This window comes from Camelus dromedarius, chromosome 17, assembly GCF_036321535.1.
Source record: "Camelus dromedarius isolate mCamDro1 chromosome 17, mCamDro1.pat, whole genome shotgun sequence".
NCBI lineage: Eukaryota > Metazoa > Chordata > Mammalia > Artiodactyla > Camelidae > Camelus > Camelus dromedarius.
Window position 1 is genome coordinate 29,621,654 of NC_087452.1, and position 23,194 is coordinate 29,644,847.

General features: G+C 38.4%; 1 protein-coding gene and 1 pseudogene across 1 annotated transcript in view; both read right to left on the reverse strand.

Moving 5' to 3' along the window:
• Nucleotides 1-545: 545 nt before the first annotated feature.
• The window catches only part of CACNA2D3 (calcium voltage-gated channel auxiliary subunit alpha2delta 3), a 776,511-nt gene continuing 753,862 nt past the window's right edge, over nucleotides 546-23,194 (reverse strand). The window contains exons 36-38 of the mRNA XM_064496418.1: nucleotides 4,722-4,839; nucleotides 4,429-4,506; nucleotides 546-923 (exon numbers count right to left, since the gene is read on the reverse strand). Of these exons, the coding sequence (XP_064352488.1) occupies nucleotides 831-923; nucleotides 4,429-4,506; nucleotides 4,722-4,839 (289 nt within the window). The 3' untranslated portion in view covers nucleotides 546-830. The remainder of the gene's footprint in view (nucleotides 924-4,428; nucleotides 4,507-4,721; nucleotides 4,840-23,194) is intronic.
• Nucleotides 942-3,528, reverse strand: LOC116158244 (DNA mismatch repair protein Msh6-like; annotated as a pseudogene).

Consider the following 23,194-nt stretch of genomic DNA (forward strand, 5'->3'; position numbering starts at 1 on the left):
TGCTTACAGGTCTGGGTAGTTTCACATCTTGTAACATGTAAGACTGAATTTCATCTCGTTTACAGAGAAAGCTAGAAGCCAAATTCTCAAGCAATAAGTTTGAGAGTCATTTGCAGTCATTGTTCTTTTCCTCCTTCAAGTCTTCTCAGAATGAATTCCTAGGATTTATGACTTCTTTATTTCTATTCCCAAATAGTTCAACACTTAAATATCATGGAAGCTTGTGTTCTCAACCAAATTATGATTTCCATCGAAGTTTTGTTCAACAAAATTCAGGGTTCTGTGTAATAAATTCTTCTCATGCAGATGATACTTTGATTTACTTCTATAAATATTTTTATAACTGAGAGTGGAGCATCTAAACAATTGTTAAATATTTGTCTAGAATCTGCTTTAGAGTAAAGTCTCTTCCAACAATCATCTTTTCCTGCTGTCTGGAATGGGTGACTTTTTCATGCACTTTCCACTCTGTATTCTCAGCAATAAAATAACAAAACTGAAGCCAGGAGATTATGATTTTAATATACTTTATTTAAAAAGTACACAGTTTAATTTGATTTCAATGGGTTTCAAGCAGAAGGGACATTGCCCACTTGCAGTCCCATTTCTGATGAAGGGTGATTATAATGTAGCAAACTCACATCTGCATGACTGGCAAAATAAAAAGATAACTTTTTTTGTCAACATATTGTTAAGAGTTGATATCACGCACAGTTTAAAATCATGAGATGCTGATGGTTGGACTATATTTCATGTCTCCTATGTTGCACCATATTTTGGTTCACAGTTTATCCATAATTTAGCATGCCAAGAGAACATCTCCGTCAGTGTCACCTTGAGAAGAGCATCAAAAGCAGAGGGAACAGGATAAGGACCATCTTGGCCTGGAGACTCGGTGCACCCCCACACTCCCTTGCATTCTCCTACAGGGAAAGGCAGGGTTGGTTAGAGCAGAGATGGATTCCAAGATGCCTTAAGTTCCCAAACTATGTGGAGTCCCCAGACCCTTCTCCCTTCTCCAGTGTATAAGCAAAATCTTCTGGGACCTAGATAACATCAGGAAATTGACTTGTCTACATTTCACCACGTTAGTAATGAGAATCTCTGATTTCACATGTCAATGCACAGAATATTCAAAATGACTCTTCACATACTATTATGCAGAACATTCAAGAGATAAAGGATTGCTGGTAGAGATGTCTGTCATGATTGTTTTATAAAATCAAAATACTGCCCTTCTAAGTAAAAGATCACATCTAAGGAGGCTGATCATTTCAGAGACTTGGCTATGGAAGGTTTGATGTGTGTCTTCTTTTTTATTTGAGGGGAGTGAGGCTCTGCTTTACAAAAATGAAATCATATTATTTTCTCCTTTCTGTACCATGCTTTTTATCCAGTAATTGATGGAAATTTCTCAAACTCCATTATTCTGGATCTATTTTATTTGATTTTTTTTCTGATTGATGGTCATTCATCTTCTAACCTGTTCTCTACTGCTACAAAGAATGCTTTTTTTTCATTTTTAAAAAATAAAGTTTATTAGATCATAATGTCTGAATTTACCACCTTTGTTAAAAGTCAACTCAAAGCTTCCTGTGTAGTCTATATGTCCGCAATAAAAATCAGCAACTACAGTTTTAGCATCTACAGTCCACCTTTCACTAGCTAGACTAACTTCCCAGAATAATCGCAATGACTCAGTCATCTTCTCAAATTCTCTTGCTTTTCAATGTCCCTTTTGAATAACCTCCTGTAGAAGATTAGCAAGCCTTGCTGCATCAAAGCTGTAGCTTTCAGGACAAGCTCCTTTAATGAATTTATAGAGGAAAGTAATAGTCTTCAGGCTGGGGTCTTCACATTCATTTTCTACCATGCATGCCATGTGTCCTAGGCACCCTGCAACATTTTGAGAATAGTCTTCAACTAATGAATAGTAGTGGGTAGAAATAGTGTATGATACTATTTTTTATTTCTTTATCTTTCTTTTATATGTATGGTACTTTATATTCCCAGCAAGTTTGCTAACAACTGCATTTGCTATGGCTGTCTCATCAAATGTTGCCGTACCTCTTCCTAATTCATCCACAAGTACCAAAGAATGTGCTGCTGCACGTGTAAGTACACTGGCAGTTTCACTCAATTCAAGAAAAAATGTACTTTCACCTGACACTACTCTGTCTGAGGCACCAAGTGTAGTAAACGCTCTATCAATTGGTGTGAGCTTACACATTTCAGCTAGTACATAACAATCCATCTGGGCCATTACAGCTAATAGGCCAGCCGTTCTTATGAGTGTAGACTTGTCTCTAATATTTGGTCCAGTAACAAGCACACAATAAGCTTTCTCCTCATCATCATCATCATCATCATCATCATCATCATCATCATCATCATCTTCTTCTTCTTCTTCTTCTTCTTCTTCTTCCTTATAGCCTATTAGCATGTCATTAGGAATAAAGTCATCACCAAAAAAAACCTCTGTAATGCAGGCATGGCGCGATCCTTTAAGGTCTAGGAAGGGAGGAATATCCTCTTCCGGCAACAGAATTACTGGACGACACACAAGATCATCACCCTCTCAACTGTAGTTAGCCAGGCACAATAAGACATCTAACACTGTGATGCGCTCTACAGCAGCCTGCCAGTCCTTGTAATTTTTATCAAAGTTACAGAATAATTGCCACATGCAGTCCTTCAGAGATACATCTCTCTGGTCTTCAGCATTTATCAGGTTAGCCCACTTCTTCACAATTGTTAGATCCTTATCAGACAATGATATTTGTTCCTGCCCCTGCCTAAGGTAAAGATGCCAGGGAGTGACAGTGCAGAGATAAAGAATTGAAGGGTATTTTTGCCTTTGATGGTTATAGCTAGATTATTTCATTGGTACCTGTATTTCTGACCACCTAGTGACTTATACCTTTCATGTCCTTGGTTTATTTTTATATGTAGTTGTTTGACTTATCAATTTAAAAAAGTTCTTTATGCTTTTATTTATAAATACTTACTCAAGTTCTACAAATTGGATACTGACTTTCAGTTATCTTTTTCCATAGAAAGGTTATAATTTTATACAATTAAATAAATCTGTTTTTATTCCATAATTTTCTGGTCTTGGGTAGGAGAGTCTCTCCAATCCTAGGATTTCTTATGAGACCATCATTTACCATTTAAGTCTATATTCTATATTCTCCCCTTTGAATTGAAACTTTCTCACACATAAGAATTTCTGTTCTGTTCCACTGACCTCATCTCACTGGGTATAGAAACCTAAAGAAAAAAACACTGATTTTTTTTTAAAAAATTGCTTATCGTGTATCTAGTTACCAAAGCAAATTATCTTATTAACTCTAGAAGATTTTTCAGTCTAGTGTCTTCAGTGATAAGTATGCAGTCTTTCCAGTTTTAATTGAAGTGGTTTTAGCATTTGGGACTATTGCTTCTTTTTTTATTTTACATAGAGCTTTTACTAGAGGTGATCACTGAATTTTATCAAAGACCTTTTCAGCATACATTGATATTATACGCTGCTACTGAACTCTCCCTTGATATAGAAACAAACATTCTCAATAAATGCCGTATTCTTTTTAGTACTCTACTGACTTTAAAATAATCTCTAGGACTTGGAAAGTTTAAAAAAACATTAAAATTATTTGCTATTTACAAGTGAGATTAACACTCAGCTGGCTCTGGTGGCCTTTTAAAAAATGAAATCTTTTCAGTCTCCCTATAGTAATTGGTCTACACAAGTTTTCTATTTTTCAAGGTGGCAATGGAGTTAACTTTTAAATTTGTAATTTTTTTGGTATATTAAAATTTTTTTGCCTACAGCATTGCAGAAGGTATTCTCTTATAATTCACCTATATCTATGATATGTTCACCTTTCTCAGAATTAAGCCTAATTTTTCTCTGCTTTTCACTTAACGCTGTAAATGAAGTTGTGACTTTGTGTGGTTGGGGTTTTTAAACGTTTATCATTCCAACTTTATTTTTGTGACTCTTGATGACATCAACATTACCACTTTTGTTTTACAGGAATTTCTTGTAAATAAAAGGCTGTCTATAAGTAAGCAGGGGAAAATAATTTAAACTACAATTTGAAATAGGTAAAACAAGACAGTCAGAGCCACTTTATTGTAATAGTGAAAAGTGATAAAATTATAGCACATCTGTAACAGAGAGGATAGTAAAGAGACTTTAAAATATACGTGGATGTAATAAGAAAAGACTATTGAGCACAGACTAAATAAGACAGCATTGAGGGGCTGAAAGTAAAGTACCAATGACCTTCCCGTATGTTGTTTGTTGGTTTGCCTGAGAAGGATTGCTATCTCAAAAGTAAACTTTTTAGCTGGAGTTCTTAGACCACTGTAAAACTATCATGGTGAATCTGTTGGAAAAAGAGCAGGAAGGGTTCTCACACTTACCTCAGGATGGAAGCCATGACAAGATTCTGGACGCCTTCTGATCTTCTGGGCCTTTAAACGTTCACACTTAAGGGATTCGTTATGTTGACTGTAGTTAAGGCATGTTTCCAAGATGTTCCTTTTCCTTACTCTGCATTTTAGAGGTTAAAGTTTGGCAATGAACTCCTTTAACAACTTCTCTCTAATAGTGGAAAGGATGTCATCTACCCGCTCTAAGATTTCTCCCCTGGGACTCCTTACCACTGATCCCTCCTACCAGCTTCACTGGCAGTGTCTGGACCTACGCACAAAAGGATATACCTGATTTCAATGGGTGCCATGGTGATGGGGGCCACAGACTCACAGAGGCAGCTACTGTCCACCACCACCATGAACAGATTGCTGCTTGGGATTTGCTGGATGACAAAGGACCTGTTGAAGCAAGACACAAAGAGACAGTGAATAATTATTTACCATCCCACGTGAAGAGCCATGAGGAAAACTTTTCCCCCAGGGTGGGGGAACTACTGTAATATTCTGGAAAACAAGTTCCAGAGACTGCTTTACTGCGCAAGTTGCCTCTTTCCATGAGGCTCTTCACTTTCAAATACTAAGCTTCACTAAGAAAACAATAGCTTATAATCTACAGCTATGTCCATATATAGTCCATACAACTCCCTTTAGGAAGACTGGAATTTTATATGCATGAAACAGGAGAGTCAAAGTTGCCAAATCACCTCAATTTCCAAGGTCTAAGAGGTTAGTCTTCTCTAAGCCTCATTTCCTTCTCCTAGGGCCTAAATATTATCTTCAACTGCATCTGATATTCTTTGAGGTTTATTTTTCTCTCCTCCTTCCCTCAAGAATATGTCATATGATGACAAAACATGAAGTGAACTTCCTAGACCCTTCACTGTAGCACTTTGCACAATGTCTCCCATAATAGAAGTACATTGTACTGGATGAAATTAATGCTAGTTGTTTAAGGCATTCCATCCTTCCTAGAGACAAAGTGATGGTGATACTAAGGCCATATAGCACTTCCAGTAGTCTGGGTCCATCTGCACAGCTAGTCCAACTTAAGTAAGCTTAATGACACCTCCTCACATTACCCAACACAGTGAAATGATAGAAGTAATATCACCATAAAAAATACTCCTTGATACAGTACTAGTGACTCGTTGAGTAACAAATTAGAGAACAAATTCCATATTCTTCTAGAGCCAAAAAATTAGCTAAATATTTAGTCCCAGGCCTAAAATCCCTGTCACATAATTTTTCATGATATTTCACCAAATTCAGTTTAGTCAGATGAAACAGATTATACCCTAACAAAATTGTCAATTTCTCCATAAGTTTTCTTCATTCATTCTTCTCTCAATAAATCTGTTCTACTCCCTAGAGTGATTCACCATGGTTTAGTAAAATCAGGCAATGAGAAGAATCCTTCTTGGATTTCATTTCATTTGGAAATGATAATGGGGAAACTCTTTTTAAGTTTTTACTTGTTGCAAACTCGTATGTTGAATTATCCAAGAATGTCTCTGAAATAACACAACTGGCTTCTTCTCTACAAACGCCTGATGCCCATTCATCTAATATCCTGAAACTATGTTCCTTTTCTTTTAATCCACAGAAAGAAACAGGGTATGCCACTACTCAAAGATATTTCCTCAGTGCCTGAACCACTAATCCACATTCTGGGAAACTTACTCTCTGCCCTTCCCACCTTTCCCCACAACTACACCTGGATTGAGAAAAAATTTCAAGCTTCCTTATCGTCTCACTAAAACTTTAAAAAAATCTCTGCTTTACCTCCCCCTTCTAGCACTAAGTGCCTCCTTACGTATGCAAAGACATTGCGCTAGCAGCTGGCCTCTTTGTAATGGATTGTGCCTATGCGAATAAAAATAATCTACCTGAGAGGCTCTCATCAGAGAACCAACAATTTCCACGTTGGAGGCAGGTTAACAAAGTCTTAGAGAAAAATGCAAAACCAAGATCACACAACTCTTTAAAAAATAAATGACTTACTAGGATATTAAGCCAAATGAACCTCAGGTGAACAATTAAGAAGAAAGAGAATAAAATATGAAATATAACCTCTAAAGGGAGATATTTTCCAAATGAAGAAAAATTCTATTTTTTTCACTAAAAGGGTCCATTCAAGCATAAGTAAAACATTAGGTCATCAAAGATACAGATCTAAAAGCTTCTCTAGAAACAAATTAATTAAAAAGGAACAAGAATGACACCAACTTCTCAATGGAAGTATTTATAATGAAGAAAACAGAGCAACATGAGGGAATGGAAAAAAGGAAGTAAAAAGTATGTCAGGTTCCAGAGAAAAATAGATTCTAAGTAATCAGAGATATTGAAAGAAACTTATGTTTTAAAATTTAAGGATAACTACTGAAAAAAATCCCTGGAAAATAAAAATCTGACTAATCCAAGATAATGTGGTAAATAACACACACATACATACAAAGACTGCCAGCATAAGCCAAAAATTACTACCAATCATATTACACATTGTAATAAATGTGAGGCAGTCAGATTTACATATTAAAAGGCAGAGATTCTTACATTGGGTTTTACAAAAATACCAGCACTATGCTATTTGCAACAGATAGTCCTAAAACAGAGTGACATGGAAGGAGAGAAAGATGTACCAGAACAATGCTAAGAGCAAAAGAGAAGAACCACTTTAGTAGTATTATTATACAAATATTGAAAGTAAAAAATCATTAAAATGTAATAAATAGTTCATACTGAAAAATAGTATAATAGTAAAAATACTATAATAATATAGTAGAGTATAACAAGATACGACATGAATTTTTATGATCATAGTGTACAAACTGATAGAAATACCAAAAGTGCTAGATGAATGCAAGCAAAAAAGAGGTAAACAGTGGAAATTAAAGGTTAAAAATACATTCAATTAATCCTTAAGAATTTGAGAGCAGTCCAGACTCAGATCTGTGCAGTGTGACCTTAAATACTTTTATTGGGGGAAAAGAACTGCAAATAAATGAACTGTGTTTTTGAATCCAGAAGCTAGAAAAATAACAATGCTGCACCTGTGCCCCTATATTCGGTCTTCCCTCTAGTACACTGCAGTGAGAACTGATGTCCTTCTCCAAAGCCCAGCCCTGAGGCTTCTGCAAGGATGTGACTGATGGAAGAGGAAAGGGGTGACCACATACAAACAGTCTCCCTTGTCTGCTAGCCATTCCCTTCAGTTTATGCAAAACTCTCCCTTAACCTTACCGCCAGCTGCCACCCTGTTTTCCTGCCCTCTTTTATAGTACAACTCCTAAAAAGAATTATCCACAATCTCTCTCTCTCTCCCCCACCTCTCTTTTTATTTCCTCACTTCTTCCCTTATTTCACAAATCTACTCTAATAAAGGCTGTAGCCCTTACCACAGCCTTGAATGGGTTCTTGTCAGTGACACCAATGACCTCACTGCCTTTCTTCTGAATCTCCTTTGCCTCTACTTCCTCCTTGCCTGTTCACTGTCTGTCCCTCACAACAAATTATGGTTTCCATGGGAGGAAGGCTGCATCTGTCTGCCCATGGATATCTGTTATTCCCAGCACCGAGAGTTATGCCTGTGACAGAGCAGACTCTTAGTAAATATTTCCTGAATCAATGACAGAAAGAATTTATAAAGATAAAAGCAGAAGGATAAAATGCAAATAGAAATGTGAAGATAACTAAAAGAACTAAACTCTGGCTTAACAGAACATTGATATAAGTCCTCTTCTGGCACTCCTGATCAAGAAAAAAAAAGTTACATTAAAACCCAAAAACATAGAGGCATTTTAAACATTCTAAGTGACTATTATGTATATCACTGCAAACAATCTGAAAACTTAGAACAAACACACCTTTGGGGATACAGTATAAACTGTCAACATTTGGTCAAGCTATAAAAACACAAGCAAACCAACTGCTGTGAAAAAAATGGAAATGCTCATTGAGAATCTACCCCCAAATGAATATTACCAAATCACCTCAAACAGATATTACTGTGTTCATAGAAAAATCCACAAACCCACCAACTATTAGAACTAAGAAAAGACCTCAGCAAGCTGACCAGTTACATAATCAGCATATAAAACCACAACCTTTCCCTGACACAGGCAATAACCAATGAAAAAATACTTATGAAATAAAGAACGACTGATAGTGTTCAGTAATTACTATGAAATGCCCAAGAATAAATCTAGTAAAAGGCATCTCTTTATGAAGAAAATGATCAATCTTTACTGAACATTTAAAAAAAAAAACCTAAAAATTGGAGGGAATAGTGGTTCTAGAACAGTTATACATTAAAGTTGTCATTTCTTTTTCAATTAACTTTTTAAGTCAAAGTCATCTCAATAAAAATCTCAATAGAAATTCTGATGAAATTTGAGGTGATGATCCTAAGATTCATTCAAAAGAGTAAATATAAACAATAGTCTGGATAATTGTATAAAACTGAGTTTTATAAAAAGGAAAGAGAATGGAAAATGCTTGCCCCAAATAGTATCAAAATCCATGAGATGATTTACAGAAGAGGAAACACAGATGGACAACCGATATGTAAAAGGGGTTCAACCTCACTAAAAATTAGAGAAGTATAAGTTAAAATGAAATTAATATAACGAAACGCACTTTTTGCCAGCAGAATGGCAAAACTTTAAGTCTATGGTAGTATCAAATGATGGAAAGTCTGAAGACGTGAATATTACCCTACAGTGCTTGTGGGAAAGTGAAGTTTTACAACCACTACGAGACCAATTAGTTATTGTTACAGCAAAAATCATTCAGATTCTATTTTTCCAGCAGTTTTACTTGTCAATAAGAGAAACTCTTTTTCAAGAACCCAAGAAGTCATATATAAAGATACCTGGTGTTGGTAACATTGCTCGTTGAGAGAAGGAAAAAAACAAAACCCAACTGAAAGTCCATAAATACAGGAATGATTAAATAAGCAACAGTGTGTCGATTCTATGGTCTACTTGGCACCATACGAAAGGGGAAAAGAGATTTCTATTTACTGTCATGAAAGGATACCCAAAACATAGTAAGTGGGAAAACAATGTTGTAAAACTATACATAAAGTATAAATAGACTGGGATTTCAAAATTGTAGAATAGATAAACAAGATTACACTGTATAGCACAGGGAAATATACACAAAATGTTATGATAACTCACAGAGAAAAAAATGTGACAATGAGTGTGTATATGTCCATGAATGACTGAAAAATTGTGCTGAACACTGGAATTTGACACAACATTGTAAAATGATTATAAATCAATAAAAAATGTTTAAAAAAAAGAATATTTAGAAATACTCCTTCAAGAATATTTGATTCTGCTACAGAGGAACAGGAGAAATAAATAGGATTGCTAAGACTTATCAGATGTGTTAGGAATAGATGGTAAATTAGTAAGCAATCCATGACTCATGTTAACACAGAAGAAATAAATGAAGGAAACAAGTGGAGCGCAGGTGGGTAGAACACAAATGAAAAAGTATAGAACATACAAAGTGTCTTCTGAGAGGTAAGAAGGAATGAAAGAACCAAATGAAATTAAATATTTGTAAGGCATAGATCATGTCATCCCCAGATTGATAGCTCTCACTTATGTCCTCCTGAAATCAACCCACTGGCAACTCCCATTTTCTACCTGAGACACACAGATAGAAGTCATGAGTGTTCAACAGGTTATGGGCAATTTACAAATGTGACCTTTCATCTCTCCAATGAAGCAAGCATGTACTGACTCCAGGTACCTTTTGTCTGGTAAGCCCCCAACCCTACCCTCAAGTCTGGTCCTCCTCCTACCATATCATTAGTGGGAGAGAGAGCAAGGGAGGAGAGAGGGATGAGAAGGAACAGAATGGCAGTGGTGGAGAAGAGGAAAAGACTGGGAATAATTGTCAAGGGAGATGTGAACTTAATCTTTAACACTGGAGTTCTTTACAAGGACAATGTGCACCTGTATTCTTAACATATGGAATATTATGCTAGGGGCAAAGGGTACTGATTTTCTCATTTCATAAAAGAGAAAACTAGGACTCAGAGAGTGTAAGTCAACTCTTACAAAAACTGTAGGAATAAGACATAATTGTGCCCATTTTAGAGATGGAGAAACAAGAGAGTAAGTGACTTCCTAGAGTAACAGGGACAGAGCTGCAAGTCTCTGGAGACCAGGCCTGTTGCGGGTGGGCCATCATAGTTAGCAGATGTTCTGCCTTGTACTGGAATTACTGTGCTTAAGTTCCTTGAGGGCAGGCCCAGTGATCACTTGATACAGATGCTTAATGACAACCAGGGCAAGATATTATTCCTTTTAACACATTTACCCTCCAAGGTTAAGGCTCCAGTGTTCTCATGAAGCCCCCCAGCAAACCTCCCCTCATCATCCCTCAGTCGTAGGAGATGAAAATCTCTGCAGGCAGCTCTTACCACAGTGGAGGAAAACAACCCCCTATGAAGGATTTGCCAGCGGAAAGATTAACTGCTTTTCCATATTTTAAAGACTTACTGTCTGCTTATTAACATGGTTCTTCAGAGAGGTCTGGGCAATGTTAGCTGTACATTTATGTGCACAATGTGTATTTATGGTCCAGGGTGCAGGGTTGAACTTCATAAAGCACACCTCCATCCAGCTGGCCCAGCAGCCAGACTGACATCACTGTGCAGAGGAACTGTGGCCTGGGGGGTTGGCCTAGGGGCCCAAAAAGGCAGAAGGGAAATGCCTCAACAGAGGATCACAATGGTCATTTCTAAGCAGGGATAGGTCAAAATGCATGAAATAAATTAGGTCCTCAAGGGAAAGAGAGTAAGGAAGAGGGAAACAATTTTGATGTGTCCATTACCGGAACTGAAATAACCCAGTCCTCCCTTTTCCATTCACTACAGATGGAGAAAGAACCAGAGGAAAAAAGATGATGGGATTTCAAGACAGCCTCCCTTAACAAGAGAGAGACTATCTGCTCAGGGGGCTTGGCTGACCTGACGAGGAAAGCGGTCACAATGCTGCCCAGACAAGCATGTGTGGTAGGTGGGACACACGGCTAAGATTCCCAGAGGACCCCAGGGTGTACATTTGGAGATCTTGGTTGGCTTGCTTTTCACTAATTGGGTACAAAACCATGGCTTGAAAAATAATCCGCTATACAAAGAAACAAAGCAAAACAAAACAAAAGCAGAAAAATAATCAGGCACGATAGGAGCATTTTAAATAAACATTTTAAATAAAGTCTTTCACCTTTTATAGATTTCCACCATTTAGAAATTTTCCATATTTTATCCAAAGATAAAATAAAAGGCAATGAGTAAGTCACAGGGAACTGATTTGAATTTGGCACCAATCTTGTTCTATGTTGTACTATTCTCCAGGAAGATTGGGTACATGGATCTCCAAAGAACCCTATTCTCTTTAGAGGTAGGGAAATGCCTGTCCTTTCCCAGTGTGCCCCAAAATGCCCTACACTGACCTAGGGCCATAAGTTGTGAAGAGCAAGCATCTGGTGACAGACTGCTTAAAATCAAACTAGGATTTAAATATGGAGGATGTGTTCTAGCTGTCGTATGGCATGGGGGAGGTAAAAGGGGAACATCAGCACCTACCCATGGCTCAGTCCAAACAAGGTGAGAGAATGAACCGCAGGGCCTCACCTGCTCATCCTCAAAAGTGTCAGGCCTGGCAAATTTTACAGGTGAATCATGTTAGCATGGCAAGGCACACGTAGTTCTAAAATATTTAAGCTGTTTCCGAGCACAGGGAAAGAAGGAAATTTTTCAAATTCCTTTTATCAAGGACCTTGATATAAAACCTGACCAAGATTATAACAAAAAAGGGAAAAAAAGAAAAAGAAAAGAAAGAAAAGAAAAGCCATGGAATAAAATATTTTTATGAATATTGAAGCAAAGATCTTAAACAAAAGGCAGCAAATAGACTACAGACTTCAGTAGGACACTGAAATACAGCATGCCACAGTGAGGATTAACCTAGGAATGCAAATGAACATGCTTACTGAGCTTACTGAGTTGTCTCAGCTTAAAAGAGATAGAAAAACGAAACAATTTTTTGAAGTCTCTATTTTCAACCCTGTTGTATTGAATTCCTGCTTTCTCATCTCTAAATGATATCTTGTATAGATTCCTTAACTTTCTGACTATTTTAGGTTGATAAAATTAGTCCAATCTAGTTTAATACTTTCATGCCTAGTTCAAAGCTCTCCACTGTCCTTCCTTCAAACTTCTATTTCCTAGCATTCTCAGCCATTTGGCAGAGGAGGCAGGGGATGGAGCAGCAGAAAGGCAAGCTTTTCCTGCCCACCAGGCCACGGTGCAATCTCTCACCACAGCTTGCTACAGCTTGACCTTTGGTGCCCTCTGTGTGGCCCAGCATCCAAATGCTGGCTCTCTTGAGAGGTTATCACGAATTCTTCTGAGGACTGAGAGCTCCTCAACATGGCTCCAACATAACCACCCATGCAGCTGCTGTGATCAGCAGTCACCCCACAGTCTTTTGCCCTTAGCATGGACCTCACCTGGAGAGCTGTCCTCTTGTTGGGTTTAAGTAAGATAGCAGCTATCTTCCATACTGTCTGCCCACCCCCTGGGAAACAGGCATCTCTATTAGCCCAGCCATAGGCCTCTTCAGTGCTGCCCCTTCTCCAAGTCTGGCCCTCTCCCTCCAGATGTCTTTTCCCTGCTCAGAAAAGCTCAAGAATGAGTCTACATATCTGCTACGTAGCAGATATTCGACCAGTGCTGACCTTCCCTTCTTTCAGATATCCCCCAAATACAGAAGAGTCTTGGAGAATTCCCACTGTCCATCTGGTTCCCAGCAAGAAAAAGTGCCCTTTGGAGGAAAATTCCTCTGTCTGTGAATCCCAATCTCTTCCTTGCTAGGCCCCTCACCACTCTTCACATGTCAGGGAAAGGTGGGCCAGTTGTCTACCTTCAAATAAACTTGAGGGTGTGGGCTGGGGGAGGGTTTCCAACTCCACATTACTGCCAGATAAATGGTTGTTTTCTTTAGAACCTGCGGTGGTCAGCGTCACATTGTTCTCACCTCAGTCTGTGGCTACAAGCAAAGCCCCACTTGATATCCTGTTCACATCTTTCCAGTAAACCTATTCACATAAGACACCCTCTACAGAGGTGGAAAAGAGCCAGTGCTGTGAGATCTGTTCAATAGGTACCTATAAGACATTTAGTAAAAATCCCGTCCCTGAAAACAATCCTCAAGAGAACAGAAATAGGCACTTGATTGTGAACCAAATTTAGCACCCTGCTTCAGGATAAAGCACCCAGAGCTGTCTAATTAGAGTCGGAAGAAGGCATGAAGGTTCATTCTCCCCTCTATTTTTCGTCATTGTTCTGAAAACGCCAGCCTCTGCAATTAAACCAGAGAAAGGAGGGATGATTAAACGTTGGAACAAAGGATGTATTCATAGGTACCAAAAACATGCCCTTGTCCCCAATTCCAATAATTATTTCCCCTGGTTCCCTGTATCTCTTAATGGTGCCACCATATACTGAGTCGCAAGGGCTAGAGATCTTGAAGTAATTCTCAAGGCTTTCCTCTTTGAACATCACCATGCCCTGATTTGACCATTTCCTTAATACCTCTCAAATCCATCCTGCCACCTCCCACCCTCCAGGACCAGTTTTATGGGCAAGTGACCAGTGCAGTTATACAGGAACCTACACTCAGAAGGGCTTGTCACTTGGGGTTTACTGCTCTGTAGGCAGGGCCATTTTGAAATTTTTAATTTTATCTTTGAATTTCTATTTTATAAGTGAAATCCAAGGGGCAATGGAGCATGCATGGGGGTCATGGGGAAGTGAGAGGTTTTTAGCTGCCTGGCTCCTGCCCAGGACCAGCCACCTTATCACCCTCCAGCCCTGGCAAAGTCCTGGGTGAGGCATGGGGAAGCTCAAGGCATGGTGGGGACTGGCAACACCTTAGCATGTTCAGCTGATGAGTTGGCAGGGGTGAACTTTTCACTCATCCCCTCTCCAGGTACCAAATATGTCTTGATGCTAAAATGAAGATCCCTTGGGGATTGACCATCCACAGTGAGATGGGATGGTGGGCTTGTTGAAGGGAGATTGAGCCTCCTTCATTAAACAGGACATGGCATCTTAGTCTAGTGGCTAATGGGAGGGACGGCTCAGCAGCCAGTGGGCTGCACACCCCACTGAGTAATAGAGGCAAAATCTAGGGGTGCCTGTGAGGGTTTGTACTTAACCAACGAGTATCCTTGTGCCTGAGGGAGCACAATATTAAACAGCAGATTAAAAATGTCATGACAGGTCAAGAGAGACCACAGAGAAAAGGAAATGTTTTACCTTTCAGTACCTTTAATGACGCCTTTTCCCTGCTTTCTGAAAAAACAGTCCATATTTTCATTTTGCACCGGGCCCCATAAATTATGTAGCTAGCCCTGCCAGCCTGCATGATTTCTGGCATACCTTCCAAGTGGTTTCCCTGCCATAGCCCCTTCTCTATTCTTGAGGTGGTTCCCAAGTGCAGCAAGACCATTATTCCAAAGCTGTCTTCCCACCTATCCATGGCCCCCTAGCATCTACCCAATAGTCTGCACTGGAGTGAAACAAACAATGCCCTGTGTGATTCAATGCACTGTCTCCAGCCTGATGTGTTCAACTACCCCAACCCCTAAGCCACACTCATTCCCAATGACCAGGCTTGCTGACCTATACCAGGGATCTTGAATGACCCATGCTTCCTCTCTCTCAGTGCTGAGACTGAGGTAAAGCTGTATTTCTTAGCCTGGGCTGCTTCCTGGGAAGGTTTCTGCTTTACTTTGTTTATTCAACCCATGCCTGGACCACACCTATAACAAATTACATTAGAATTCCTGAAAGTAGTGTCAAGGCTTCTGTATTTTTTGAAGCTATTCAAGTGACTCCTACTGGTCTGGATGAGCGCTCCACAAAGTTAACGCGTTACAAATGACTTGAGGATCTGGTTGAAATGCAGATTTTGTTCAGTGGGACTAAGATGGCGCCCATGATTCTGCCTTTCTCACCAATGACCGATCCCCACTAGGATACTCCCAGGTAATGCTGACACTGCTGGTTCAGGGACCAGAAGGGTAAATGTTGCAGCCACTTCAACCCTTGCAGAACTCTGGTTCAGTTCTAAATGACTTATTGAAAGCTACTTTCTCCAATAAGTACTCACTCACACACAGAAGCATGTCCCCCATGATTCTTCCATGACATGTTGTAGGTATTTGGATCACCCACATAAAAACACACACTTCCATACTCACATGGAGTGAAATGTTCATACAGCCTTTTCCCACTCTTGTACCACCACACCCAGAAAGGCCTGAACACTCTAGGCTACCTTTGGAACCATATGAACACTCTAAGCTATGGAACATGTAGAAACTTCTCTTCTGTTAATCCAGGCAAACACATGGAAGAGCTATCCTCCAGAGTAATTAAAAAAGTGGTTCAACAAGTTCCCGCTGGGTGCTGGATAGGAAGCACAGGTCATACACATTAAGACGCTATGAACAAAACAGATAAGAAAACAATGGTTCCCCACTATGAGCTTAAATCAAAAGTAATGAGGACAAAATATGAAAACACATACATGTATGTATACGCATGACTGGGACATTGCTGTACACCAGAAATCAACACATTGTAATTGACTGTACTTCAATTAAAGAAAAAAAAAGAAGTCATGAGGACAAATGCTTCAAATTTCAGGAGTTAACTGGCCATCAAACTGCTGCTCCCCCATGGGCCCCTTGATACAGCTTATTCTGAGGCTGGCAGCAGTAGGGACTATTTCACTCAATACAGTGAGTATCGGACTGTTGAATAAAACCACCTGGGCAAGAAGTTCTTGGCATTATCAACCAGGGTCTTCTCTCCCTCATTCCCTTCCTCCATCTCTCTTAGATAACCAGAGAGAGCTATTTTGGTTTTTTCATCAGATAATCTTGTCTCCTACTAGACTTCTGAGAGCAAGGCGCAGGTCTTCATTTTCATTACCTATGTGTCAGCTCAGCACTAAAGCTTATTGACTAATTTGGAAAAAGAGTGAAAGATAAGAGTATAATTCAAAGCAGTACAAGTTCCCAGGCAAATAAGCTGTGCAGACTACAGTACCAGGTCTGAGCAGCCCAGAATGGCTGTCTGTCCTAACCATTCTCCAAGATCCAAAACCGCTTTACTTCGGGCTGCTTTAAAAAAAAAAAAAAAAAAAAAAAAAAAAAAAAGGAGGCCCTGCCCAGCCCCCTTCAGCACTTTTCTTTGATATCCAATCTCCCTTCTCTGGTACCAATATCCTCTTCTTCAGGAATCCACCCTTCCTCCAGGCAGCCCAGGTGCTTCTGGGGAGCTAGCCCTGCCCAGGCATGTTACCTCCCTGAACTGATTGGTGCAATTTCTTTCCCTGAATAAAGTAACTTGTTCAGAGATGGCCATTGGACCCATGTTATTCCAGACTGAAACCGTGAACTCTACCCGCAACACATGAGGACAAGGAAGCTTTCAGCCTTTGGATCCACAGGAAGCCTTCCTATGCTCATGAACGGAAAAATGCAAGGAGAAAACCTGGGTCTTGGTCCTAACCTGTGGACCCTGGAGTAAGCCTCACCTGAAGCCTGCATCTTACTTCTTTGTTTAAGCTAACTTGAGATGAGCCTTCGGGTTATTTTTAAATGAAAGGTTGCTAGAGAATGCACTCCTAAATTCCTCATGATAGTCATCAGTTGCCTGATCAAACTGCAATTGGAAAACAGGCGTTAAGGAGCTGGGCCCTAGAAACCAACATCGTGGCTCACACCAGGTGTACCTCAGATGACCTGTCAGGAACCACTGGTGCAGGCCTCTATTGCTCCATTTCACTAGTATGGGAAATGTGCTGTGTTTTCACAATTAAGAGCTGAGATTAAATGGGACAAGTATATTGTCTTTGTTATACTTACTTATTCAAAAATGTATATACAATGGACACATTAAGGCATTCCATTTGTGACTTGCTAATGGGAAGTGCACATAAAAAACCCAAATGATGCTTTGTCTGCAGGGCACAGTGTCCCACGGTGGTTTTTGTTATACTGCAGACAGAATGAGTCCCAAAAGAGCTGTAATAATGACTTTCACTCATCCTCAGCCCCACCAAGGATTTGTTGAGATTTATGGTGCCGACCCAGAGCTTGAAAACCATTTGGACAGGAAGTTCTTTGGCATTATCAACCCAAGACAGGTGGCAAGGAAAGCTATTTTGTGTCTGAAATATGGGGAAAGAGCCCCATAGAATGAAAAGCAAAAGGGACTCAATTTTCTTTTCTCATCTCAAAAGAAGAAAATCTCAGAAGAGTTGACAACAAAAGATATTTTCAAAACTTGGCTATTATTTTAGCTTTTCAGTCTCTTTATTTATTTATTTTTTTGTACTAGAGTCTTCAGTAAATCCTCTTAATTATGACATGAACCATTTTCTTCTAATCCCTTAAGAAGAGTAAGGAATTTGTTAAATATTTTCACTGGAACTATTAGTGTCTTTTCTTATAAATAATGAGAATAAGAGCTAACATTTATGGAGTGTTTACCTAGTGCCAAGCACTTTTCTAAGCAGTTCCCCTTTAATCTTCACACCAACTCAAAGAATTATCATCTTCATTTTAAAAATGAAAATATTTATGCTTTGAGAAGTTAAACAACTTTTCAAAATCCTAAAACCCATCAAATATCAAAGTAACAAAAATCCATAAAATCAGACCTAGTTGACTCTAATTCTTTCATGATTACACTTAAACTAATCACCATTATTATTGTCCCTACCATCACAGTCAACACTATCAACCATTTATTGAGCCCTTATCATCTGCAGTCATTGTGTGAAGATCTTTTACCTAAAACTGGTTCATATCGCAAGAACTCTAGGAGGCAGGGCATATTATTTCCAAGTTACAGAAAAGTCATCTGAGATTTAGAGAACTTAAGTAATATGGTTCCATTTTTGTTTATGATAGCACAAGTAATAGGTATCAGAGCCAAGGTCTAGATTTAACCTATTAGGCTGCACACCCACCTTCTTACTTCTTAAAAAACAAAATGTCACATGGAAAAGTGTTTTGGGCAAAATTTACTGATAAACTGAGACGAGAGGACTCATCCCTTGTTTGAAAGGTTCAAACTGACATTACTTTGGATCCAAAGCTAGAAAAATCCCTCATTTTCTAGCTTTACATTGTCTTCTGTAATTCCTAAGTGAATTGTTGGAAGAAATGCAACAAAGACACAACCTCCATGAAGGAGAAGCAACAACGAGGAAAATGATATATGTGTCTACCCTTTCACCTAAAAATCCCACTTCTATGAATCTATCCCCAAATATCTTGCCAAATCTGTTAAATTATGTAGTGTTCAGCTGTTCATTGCAAGATCAAGTGTAACTGGAAACAACCCAAATGTCTATCAGTAGGAAATTGTATGGATAATTTCTTCATATAGCCACACAACAGAGCACCATGCAGCTGTGAAAAATGAGAGAAATCTCATTCCCCAAACTGAGGAAGAAAGCTCTGCAGCATACATATAATATAAAAAGTAAGGTGCTGAACAGCATATATGGTATGCTTCCTTTTGTCAAAAAAAAATCATGACTATATATTTTTTTCTTTTATTACAAAAAAAAAAAAAAGAAAAGAAAACCCAGTGGAAACCAAACCAAGAACTAATAAAAATTATTACCAACCAGGAAAAGGAGGGAACAGGGTGGAAAAATGGGGCATGGAAAGATGCTCCTCTGAATTACATCATTTCATGGTTGTGACCTTGATACTATAAACACATATAAACACGTTATATATAACTTAAAAAAAGTAATCCTCCTCAAATTAAACAATACCCCTTATTATATATGTAATATATAACATATGTATAATATATATTGTTTGCATAGCTACATAAGCAAAAGCAGCATTTCAATTGACTTTAAAACACAGTATTTTCACACTATCTTGGGATCTAGTCTAAAAACAAACAAACAAAAAAAGACCACAAAGAATCTTAACACTCAGTCATGCATAATACTGTATTGCCAGTTTGAAATTATTCTTATGTATATTGTAGCTTAAGTAAATGATTAATATGTTAATGTGGCTACGAACTGAGATTTTCTGCATAAGAAAAAAGAGGTACAAGTGTAAATCAATGAAGCTAATTAAAAATCATGCAACTTTGAACTGGAACCATTAGCATAAGCTCTGGATTTATCTTCTCCTTCTAAACTAATATATATTCTCTAGAGTTAACTCCTGAAAAGACTTAGAAGATTTTGGCAAAGTTGTGGAAATGAATACTGGGGTCCAGAATGTGGCCTCTAAATAACAATTCCCAATAAATAGAACCAGGGCCCTCTGAAAAACAGCTGATTCCAGATCTGAGGCAAAAAACGTACAAAGTAAGCCTGGAACATTTTGTTATGTAGAATCCAAGGAAACTATCAAAGACTAACCAGGTCTTGTCAAAAGGACACAAGGGTCAAGTTGAAGGGGCTCCCATGAGCCAAAGATGAGAAAGTTGCATATCAAATAAATTCTGTCTGCAAAGGATTAAAACACATATAAATACATATAAATCCATGAATTCATACTAAATTACTTCCCAAGTCATTATTGTTCACCACTGGAAGTTGCTAGATCACCAAGTCATCATGCTGTTAATTAATAAAGAGAAAGAGTCAAGCACTTATCCTGCCTTTTTTGTACAAATTGTATTTTGGGGCAACCAAACCATTCTAAAAAAACTGTTAAGTCACCATTTCCCAATTACTTTTCAATTTTGGAAGAAATAATGGTTTCAGGAATTGGTCATCCGTGGATCTAGAAGTATCTGGGGGAGACTGATTGCAACTTGATCAAGTTAGGCTGACACGTTATCCCAAGGATCAATCTCTACATCACCAAGTGTTAACAAGGACGTGGCAACACGTGCCTCCAGATATGATGTAACAGGAAGTGCGTGGCACTACCTATGGAGTATTCTCACCAAAAAACTCTATCAGGATCTAATCAGCTTCTAGAGCTAACCATCACTTTACAGAAACCAACACAGAAAGAGAAACAGGTTAAACACTATCCCAGGAAGCCAGTGATCAAACTCAGGATGTAGAATGTAAATGGAGTTAAATATTTAAGACAAGGTTGATAAAATGTTGACAATTGTTGAAGCTGTGTTATAGGTACATTGAGCTCATTACATTATTCTTCCTAATTTTGTATGTTTATCTCATTATCATAAAATGTTTAATTTTTTCCAATGATCATTTCCCAATGTCAAAAGACATTTGTTGTCTCAAGTTTTTTCTGAACACTGATCCTTTTTACCTCTTTTTCCCCTTAGCTAATTCACAAACTATCACTTGTGATAGATTAAAAAAAAAAAATACCACAGTACCATAGGCTGGGGCATTTTCTGAAAATGAACATTACTGAGAAGGTCCTGACCATGGGGCTCACAGTTGTTTGGATTCTAAGGGTGGAGAACAGTTGTTTGGATTCTAAGGGTGGAGAAATGAGTACTCAAGCCTTTTTTAGGTTTCTCTCTAGTCCTATTTTCAAAAAATATATTTTGGGAAGGTGCTAGAAAAATCTTTTGGTGTGGCCAATATGTCCTTCGTTTCTGTTTTTTGTTGGTTTGTTTTTAACTGAACAGGTGAGAGTGGCACACCTACTTCACAAACCCAGTCAGATATCTGAAGATTCCCTTCTGCTTGGCATACGGCTCTAGTCTGGCCCAACCCACCAAAACTTCTAGCTTAATAAATGCACCTATAGATTAATATTTACATGATTAGTATACATATGCAGCATGGTGGCTACTTCATTTATCTTAGCATTATGTCCAAGGCATTTAATACCTTATAAACATCTCAAGAGTCATGATTGACTTCTGCCTTACCCAGTCTGGAATGGAAATTATTAGCCTAAGAGAGTGGTTCTCAAGATGAGTTTTATGGAGCTATTCTATCAAATATTGATGACTGGTGAACTTCTGGCTAAAAATTGCTCAACAGGTTTTTTCACTGTAGGACTTCTCAGAGCCTTTAACAGGCTGACATAAATTCTTACTTTTTAAGAGGAATAAGTAATAACAGTATTTCATACTTGTGAATGCATGTTAACATACACATATACCATAATTCTTATCTGATTATTCTTAATGGATATATGGTACTTAATTTCATGCCTTTAGAATGCATATTCATATATCCATATATAGCATTTCATTAAATGTTTGTAGATGAATATTCATATGTGTATGTGTAGAATCTCATGTCATACTTGTGAATACATGTTCACAGACAGATATATAGCTGTTCTCCAGTCATTGGACAAACATGGTCTCAAGAAATCCAACCTATGTCTCCAGTATGAACACGCAGGATGAAAAATCCTTTACTCAACGGGATGGAGTGGGGAATAAAAGGTTTAAAAGAAAATGGACACACAGACCTTAGTATGGATTTTACTCTAGTTCTTCTAGGTACCAGGATCAAATTTTCCAAGCTTAATAGAATTTGGGAGCTTCATTTGAGGTTTTCATGTGTAGTTGGGCAAAAGAGCCCAACTTTTAGAAGCAACTACTTTGTCACAAATGATAGTGAGTGTGAAGGAGAGTCCTAGATTTTAGGTAAAAGTTAAGAGGATACAATAACTACTTGGGAAGGTCATACAACTAGGGGGCATACAACTCAAGGGCAAGAACCCAATTTATCTGATTTTAAATCCCTGGTGTTTACCACATTTCTGTCACCACATGTGTGCAAAGGGAACAAATAATTTTATAGACAAATACATTTAATAAAGTACCTTTAATTTTCATCTAAAAACAGCAGAGTTTTACCTTGCAGTTTTTGCTTTAAAGATATGTTTACTGCTAGAAAAAAAAAAAAATAGACCGCTTCAGAGGGAAAAAGTGACATCACTGAAGACAATTTCTAAAAAGAAATAAAACATACACTAAAATGAGAGGGAAATGCCACATTATACTAAGCAGTTAATTTGCCCCATCCTTTAAAAATCACTGTGGTGGTAATCTGGAGAACTCTGTTCCTGTTTACTTTCTCCTCTTTCTAAATTAATGGCAATGACTCACTTCCTGCATCCTAGCTTTGGTTCATAGTTGGGCACACCTTCCTATAGGGAGGTATTACCTGCTTTCTCCAAGATTCTATGACTCAAGTTCTGAAATCCCTTCTCCCCAAAGTGCCAGTGGTGCCCAGGTGAATTCTGTTCAGGATTTCCTGAAGCCCTGATTCAGCTCATTTATAATTACACATCCCTTTTAACTGTCACTCAATTTCCATAAACTCAACTTGAAATACTAGGTTAGCCATCTTTCTCTGAGCCAGGCTGTGTTATGACCACACCTCCCAGTTGTGGTCCTGAACACAAAGTGATGGTGCACCCCCACCAATGACCTCGGGATCTTTGGGAGGGTGAGGAGCAAATTAAACTTTTGGTATTGCTTTATCCTCAGTTTTCTTCTTTTCTATTTTTAAATATTATTTCTGATTTTTTCCCTGGTTTATGCCAATAAGAAAAAAGGAGTGAGAATCAGACTTTTGGCAATGAAGTCCAGGGAAGTCTCCCTCATCTGGAGAACCTAGCCAAAACACAGATTCCCAGACCCACCTCCTGGAGACTGGGGATCAGTAGGTTCAGGGTGAGGCCCAGGGACATACATTTCTGCATGTACCCCCAGGTG